The sequence below is a fragment of the Salmo trutta genome, unplaced genomic scaffold (assembly GCF_901001165.1).
Source record: "Salmo trutta unplaced genomic scaffold, fSalTru1.1, whole genome shotgun sequence".
NCBI classification, from domain to species: Eukaryota; Metazoa; Chordata; class Actinopteri; order Salmoniformes; family Salmonidae; genus Salmo; species Salmo trutta.
In genome coordinates, this window is record NW_021822211.1 from 1,005,489 (window position 1) to 1,012,899 (window position 7,411).

Here is a 7,411-nt window from a genome sequence, read left to right on the forward strand (position 1 = left end):
TTGGAGTCCACCTGTGGTAAATTGATTGGACATGAATACCAGTCTATATAATGTCCCACAGTTGACAGTGCATGTCAGAGTAAGAAGTTTGGAACCACCAATACTTCCTAGAGCTGGCTGCAGTCGGGGGAGAAGGGCCTTGGTCGGAGGTGACCAGGAACCCGATGGTCACTTTGACAGAGTTCCTCTGTGGAGAACCTTCCAGACGGACAACCATCTCGGCAGCTCTCCACCAATCAGGCCTTTATGGTAGAGGCCAGACGGAAGCCACTCCTCAGTAAAGGCACAAGGCAACCTGCTTGGAGTTTGCTAAAATGCACAAAGGACTGACCATGAGGAACAAGATTCTCTGGTCTGAAGAAACCAAGATTGAACTCTTTGGCCTGAATGCCAAGCGTCACATCTGGGGAAAACCTGGCACCATCCCTATGGTGAAGTATGGTGGCAGCATCATGCTGTGGGGATGTTTTTCAGTGGCAGGGAGACTAGTCAGGACCAAGGGAAAGACAAATGTAGCAAAGTAGAGAGATCACTTTCAACAGGACAACGACCCTAAGCACACAGCCAAGACAACCCAGGAGTGGCTTCAGAACAAGTCTCAATGTCCTGGAGTGGCCCAGCCAGAGCCCAGACTTGAATCCAAAATAGCTATGCAGTGATGCTCCCCATCCAATCTGACAGAGCTTGAAAGGATCTAGAGAACAAGACGAACTCCCCAAATACAGCTTGTAGCGTCATACCGAAGACAACTCGAGGCTGTAATTGCTGGCAATGGTGCGTCAAAGTATTGATGCAAAGGGTCTGAACACTTATGCAAATATATTTAAGTTTAATTCATTTGCAAACATTTCTAAAAACCTGTTTTTACTTATTGGGTAGTGTGTGTGTGTGTAGATTTATACATTTTAGAATACGGCTGTAACGTAAGAAAATGTGGTAAAAGTCAGGGTCTGAATACTTTCCAAATGCACCATACATCCTGGGATTCCGTTCAGGCCCAGCCACTCAGAACGAGTTTTTCCCCCACAAAAAGGCTTTAATACAGACAGGAATACTCCTCGGTTTCATCAGCTGTCAGGGTGGCTGGTAAAGACAATCCCGCAGGTGAAGCCAGGTGTGGAGAAAAGCCCAACTCAAACAGCAGTCAGTACATCAGTAACCCATTTACCACCAAACATCTGTTTCCCTAAACTTTACTTGTTTTCTATCAAACACTTAATTTCTAAACATTGTCCAAGAAACCCCAGTAAAATATATGCCAAAATCACATGAATACAGACAATGGTTAAAACTAAAAGTCAAACTTTGGTCCAACCTATTCATGTCAAAAGAAGTTATGTAAAAACAAAGTCTGCACTAATAAGTACACAATTGTATCAGAGTTTCTGCTTTGAAGGAAAATTATAACTATATAAAATAATCCTCTTCAGTGGCTAGACAGACAGCTGCAGACCCCATGGACTCAGCGTATATCTTGGGGGTGAGGCGGAGGTGGTGGATGGGTTACCCCAGGAAGATGGATGTGTCACGTGGGGATGGATCAGTTAGTTGTAGTACCTGGATGGACCATCAGAGTATCTGGAAGGGCCTGCAGAGAGGAGATAAAATAGATGAGACTGATGTACTGTAGATTATTTCGGGAACCAAACTACAGCCATTAAAAGAATGGACGTGTGTATTTAATATGTCAACTGGGGCCGAGAGGTTCCCAGAGAAGCCACCTGAGAAGCGGTCACTACTGCTAGACATTCTGGGAGAATCGGAGTAGCTCATGGAGCCCAGCGACGAACCGCTCTTCATACTAGGACCCTGCTGGAGACAAAATGCACATACACTGAATCAAGGAGAACATCAAAGGGGACAAACTACTGAGGAATTATTTGTGGTTTCCTGAATCACACCATCTACCTTACGACTGTATGGGAGTACACAAGGAACAGGTTTAGCCACAGTAAGAACTTGTGCTGTCAGAACACAGAAGGTTCTAGAGCACTGCCTTGTACTGCCATAATCAACAGCAATAAATCACTGACTCAACAGACAGGAAGTGGGTTAAAGGATTGAATCAAGTGACATTTATCCTCACGTCACCAGTTCCTGTTGCAGGAAGCACCTGAGAGCTGCTTGTTGCTCTGGTATTGCAGCTGACAGAGCACAGTGTGTGTGTGTGTGCTGCATACCGAGGAAACACTCCTAAGTCTGTAGTCCATTAGGACATCCGTCAGCTTCTGTGTCACCTTCAGCACGATCTGAGCATCACCCTCGTTCTCGATCCGGAAATTGTCCTACACACAGGAAACAGACCCTCAACACACACAGCATGTTTAAATAACATGGGAAAGCATAGTTTCACACACACACAGTTCCACTCACCAGGTATTTGAGCAGTGTGGACGGAAGGCTGCTGGTTTCAGGTACCACTCCCATCAACCCTTGGCCTGATCCACTTTCCATCTGTCCCCCACTGAACTCATCAGGGTAGCGGCTTCCCGGACTCTCCCCCAACAGCCCCTCCTGGCCAAAGCCTCCGTCCCTTCCCCCTCCCAGCCCAAAGCCATCGGCTGAACCCCCCAGCCTCTGCCCCCCCGTATTGTCAGGGTAGCCTCGGAAGCTCATGTCCCTTTTCTGGAAGGCCATAGAGGGAGTGGAGCGAGACAGGGGGTCAGAGTAGCCCCCCATACCGCCCATGGGGTAGTTGAGGCCGCCTTGGAGAGGGAACTCCCCTGGGAACAGAGGCTCTGCAAACCTGCCACCTAGAGGGAAACAAAAGACTGCATTTGGACTACTACACAACACTGCATCCCAACATAGACCAGTCAAGCACACAAAGGTCTTAATCACCTCAGCAATCTCTGTTAACGCGGAAGTAAAATCTCAAGTAATTTGGACAGCTGCGTGATTATTTATACTTGTTTGAAATTGCAAACACTCAACTAAAGCCCCCCCACAAAGCACTTGAGGCGAAGCAGGTTAAGCACCGCCTTTACCCAATAAGGCCAAATAACCAGTGATGAAAAACAAAACCGGAACTAATGCTGCTCGGATCTCACACACCCCATTCAGTCCTTGCAGATTATCTCAGTCTACATTCAGAATCTGCCCACGGGAGATTATCACCTCAGAGCCAACCTTACACTTCTCCCCCACACACGCTCTCACCTGGTTTTGGTCCTCTAGGTCCCATCCCTCCTGGTGGCCCCATTTTGGGGATTGCTGAACCTGTGACAGGGAGATATGTCAGAACCACAGTACATTTAAAAACAGACTGAGCACAATGAGAGTCAGACAAACTTGAGAATAAACAGAAAAACGTACGTAGTCCTGCAAACGCTTGGACCTCACTGGGCTCCTTCAGAATCACCTGAAAACACCGTACAGAATCAAGTCAATAACCAACAGCACCAGAGAGGTCCCCCCCCCCGACACATCTCAATTGTCTGTCGTGTTCTCTTTTCCTCATCCATAGCTTTCTGCTCCCCCTTCTCACCTTTAGCTGTCCCCTGCCCTCTGCCTTCTCCAGCTCTGCTGCTGCTTCTTTCACCTTCTTCCTCACTTCATGGTCCTTTGTGGCAGCATCTTCCTTAAAGGGCATCTTGGCAGAATGATTTTGCTTCTGGAGAACAGATGAGACCATACAGTTACACAGCATCATAACACAGACCTGTAGATCCAACAGCCTTTTACAGGGACTTTTACTGTGAAAGTTAACAGTGACACACACAGCCTCACCATGTATCTGAAGGAGTGCTTCCAGCCCTTGATGTGAGCCAGCATGTCTGTCTGCAGATGGCTCACCTTGCAGAGTTTACACTGGTAATGGGGCGGGACTGACTTACTGGGGCTGCGGTACTCCCACACATACTGAAGACCTGCAGAACATGAGTGACAGCTCCAACAACCATGGGCAATGAAACATCTCAACAACCAATCAGAGAGCCCCATGAAGCCTTTATTAGTGAGAGTGCAATGGAGTGACTTGACTTAAATCTCTTGAACCCTTTGGGGCATAGGGCTACTACCATGGTGCAATGAGTAGGTACTCACCAATGACAGTCTCACCAGTGATGGCCTTCAACTGTTTGGTCAAGGAGGGGATGGTCTGCACATTTCCCGCCTTGGTGGTGAACACTGGGAAACGCACAGAAGTCAACACAAAGCACAAACATGGCAGAGACTGCATAATGAGATCGCCATCCTGCCCACGACAGGTGAGACCAAAGGGTCCACACGTCCAGTCATCTGACCAGCAGACAGCCAATAGCCGTCTGCATACTTCAGGAAGTGAAACACTGCAGGTATACTTCAAAAGAAGGTATAGCTTTAAAAAGGTCACTGTGCATTCCTTACACAAACCCCCAGTCAAAAGACTTGTAGTGGAGTTTAGAGGTCCTTCATTTACTGAACAACAGTTAGAAACACAACCCCTGCTCTTCTGAGCCTCTGAGGTCCTGTTTCAAGGTCTGGTAAGAATCCTTACCATTTGTGCGCTAGTTAGGTTCTGCTAAAAACAGATTGGTTGGGAGTGGTTGGGAGTACTGGAATCTGCTGCTTTGGCTGGTAATCAAAGTTGCTGGTAACCAAAAATAACTTCATTTGATTCGCTGTGTGCAATTCGAGCCCCACCTTCACAAGATCATGATTCATTAGAAGGTTCCCTGGAAGGCACACCAGGGTCTGTTTCGTGCCAGGGTTATAGTACTGAACGCTACACAGAAGAGAAGCTAATCTGAGGTATGGAGGCCTGCTGAAAACCGTGGGGGCTGCAGTTCTTCTGCCCACCTAGACAGGTCAGAGCTGGGCTATAGGATTCTCACTCCCATCAGGCACTCCTCCATACCTGTGTCCAATCAAAGCAGTGAAACTCTTGCATGGGCACAGCAGGTCCCAGCCCCATTGGCAGACAGTGAGTTGAAACACTTCCTACTTTTTGAGGGCCACAAAGGCCCCGAAAGAAAATCCCGCTGCCAGCATCCATTGCCCATCTGAACTACCATAGGCCTATGAGGCCACATTTTTGTGCCGGGGGCTGATAGCCCTAAATTACATTGGGATGTAGTATCCCATCTCATCCACCACCAATGTGTAGCACCCAACTGGGTGATGCACGGCAGTCATTTAGGCCCACAACATCTGACCCAGACAGGATCCTTACTGATTTGACTTGCACCAATATGGGGCAACAGCTCTACAGGACTGCAGAGAACCTGCACACCTATGAGTTCCCTAGAGTTAGACATTCTTCTGAGAGGACAGGTTTCACGTTGTTGTTTCTAAAGTTGTTCAGACTGTAAATCATGGACCAAAGTATTTTATGAAATAAAACTACTTTTAATGCATCTAAAAAGATTTGTGCACATTGTATCAAAGACAGACCCCCAAAAAGTCATTGAAATGAACACTAGGGAAAAGCCTTTGTGAGCCACACAGCCTAAGCCTGTGGACAGTGACTAAGTTCACTGGCATTTACAGCAACCTCTAAGAGGCAGTGAATCTCAGACGCAGCCCAGAGCCCACGCTTGGACTTGCCCCCTGCCCAATCAGCCACCAGCAAAAAGGCAGGAGGATGTGAAGTCACAGCTCCCAACCTCCTATCAGAGGCAGTGATGCTGTGTGGAGGCAGAACTTACCTATGTCAGCAGAGAAGTTAGGCTGCTTTCTCTGTCAGTTGGGATAACCAGGCCGAAGGAGAGAGAGACACACAGGCATTAGTGAGACTGGAGGAGGCAGCAGAGGGGCAAACCCCACTGCACTGTTCCCCAAACAGTGGGTCAGGATCCCCTAGAGGGTTGCAGCTTAAGATTGGGTTCTGGATAGAAACATTGGTTTGGTTTAAGCAAAAGCTTCAGGTCGACCACAGCACAGAAATATTGGTTTGGTTTAAGCAAAAGCTTCAGGTGGACCACAGCAGAGAAACACATTGGAGAACCCTACTGCACTCCTGTCTCTATGGAGAGACAGAAATGTAATTTCAGCCTCTCCTCCATGACCCTGTCAGTGACATGAGGGAACTCTGAGCTGTCACTGACTCTGCACCGTACACATGCGCTTTACCTTGAAAGGAAAGTACAAGTACTCTAGTCAGGTGTTCCAATCAGAATATATATCTGTCACAAAGGCATCATAGAACCAAGCTGCCAGTGAGCCCTAGTGCCAATAGCTCAGCAGGAAAATAAAATTGTGTTATGGGGGCTGACTGCCCACTTAATAGAAAGACAGCGATAAAGAGGGCATGATATTGCCCAGAGAAAACACCCAGCCCTTCTACACTTGGTAACAGGGTTATCTGGAATTCCTGCGGCCCACAATACTCTTTAGCATCTCGTAGTCAATGGGTAACGCAAGCCCTGATTGAGGGGCAGTACAGCAGGCTGCATCTCCACAGAAACACTTAGTCTCAGGAGACCAGAGAGCACTGGTCAGTCCCTGCTGCTCCAGCAGTGTCCAGTGTCTGTGTCCAGCCAAGGGCGGCTAGTAAGGGTCCATACCACTTCCTCTGCACAGAGCACTGCTACAACTTTAGGAATGAAACCGGTTAGAAGACCATACAACGACTACGTACACAGTACTCTCAAAACCACAGTTTTGGAATCCTATTATCACAATAAACTATTCAGGATGGATTAATTAACCTCATCTGGGTTGTGAATTACTAGTAATACAACTATAATCCTAACCGGTGGCAAACAGCATAACTGGGGGCAATTGGCATGATTACCATGGGAGACTGAACTTACCCTGTTGTTAGCTCGTCCATTAGCGTTCCTGAACCTCTTCTGCGGTGGAGCGCCATAAGATGGCCTTGGATAGTTGCCTTGCTGCATTCTGAGGGTCATCACAAACAAATAAAGACAGCGTTTAATATCTAGCTATATGGGCCACATCTTTTTTTAGGGCGACTAAAAAACAACGCAGCTGGCCTTCTTTTGGGCAAAACCACTTGGCCACGCACAGTGTAAAATATGGTGATTAGCTAGCTGTAGCCACAATATAGTAACGCTACCAGGACAACGTCCTCCAGGGTTACTATATAATAAATACGGTGTGGTATGAGTGACATGAAATACCCTACCTGAAAAATTAAGATTCGCTAAAGTAAACCAGAGCGGGGTGAATGTTGAGTATCAAGAAGAACAACTAGGAAATTGACGCATGCGCAATTGTGTATCTCTTTATAGAAAGACCCGTGACGTTCCTGATTTTGTGAGTCTATGCGTTTGCCTGTGTACTCGAACTCGAAAATTTGAGTTCAAATTAATTAAAAAAATTAAAAGATAATAACGACATACCTTTTTCATTTGAAATGTATCCTTTACACAAGTTGCAATAAAACACTGATATATGTAGACGTGAAATTGAGAACAGGAAAAAAAATAATGTTGCAGGCAAATGTGAAGACAGCTTAGCTAGTTGT

The 7,411-nt window shown here is 46.8% G+C and overlaps 1 protein-coding gene across 2 annotated transcripts; it reads right to left on the reverse strand.

The window, feature by feature from the left end:
- Nucleotides 1-812: 812 nt before the first annotated feature.
- LOC115180987 (uncharacterized) lies at nucleotides 813-7,177 on the reverse strand. Of its 2 annotated transcripts, none has more exons than XM_029743093.1 (12): nucleotides 7,070-7,177; nucleotides 6,735-6,822; nucleotides 5,628-5,658; nucleotides 4,045-4,128; nucleotides 3,730-3,869; nucleotides 3,488-3,613; nucleotides 3,316-3,361; nucleotides 3,160-3,219; nucleotides 2,374-2,753; nucleotides 2,181-2,285; nucleotides 1,722-1,809; nucleotides 813-1,588 (listed from the first exon to the last, which is right to left on the reverse strand). In XM_029743093.1, exons 2-12 carry the CDS (start codon nucleotides 6,819-6,821, stop codon nucleotides 1,545-1,547), a joined length of 1,191 nt encoding a protein of 396 aa, XP_029598953.1. In that variant the 5' UTR covers nucleotide 6,822; nucleotides 7,070-7,177; the 3' UTR covers nucleotides 813-1,544. The 2 variants fall into 2 exon arrangements, with proteins under 2 accessions (XP_029598953.1, XP_029598952.1); XM_029743092.1 differs by having other exon boundaries at nucleotides 1,722-1,812.
- Nucleotides 7,178-7,411: the final 234 nt, after the last annotated feature.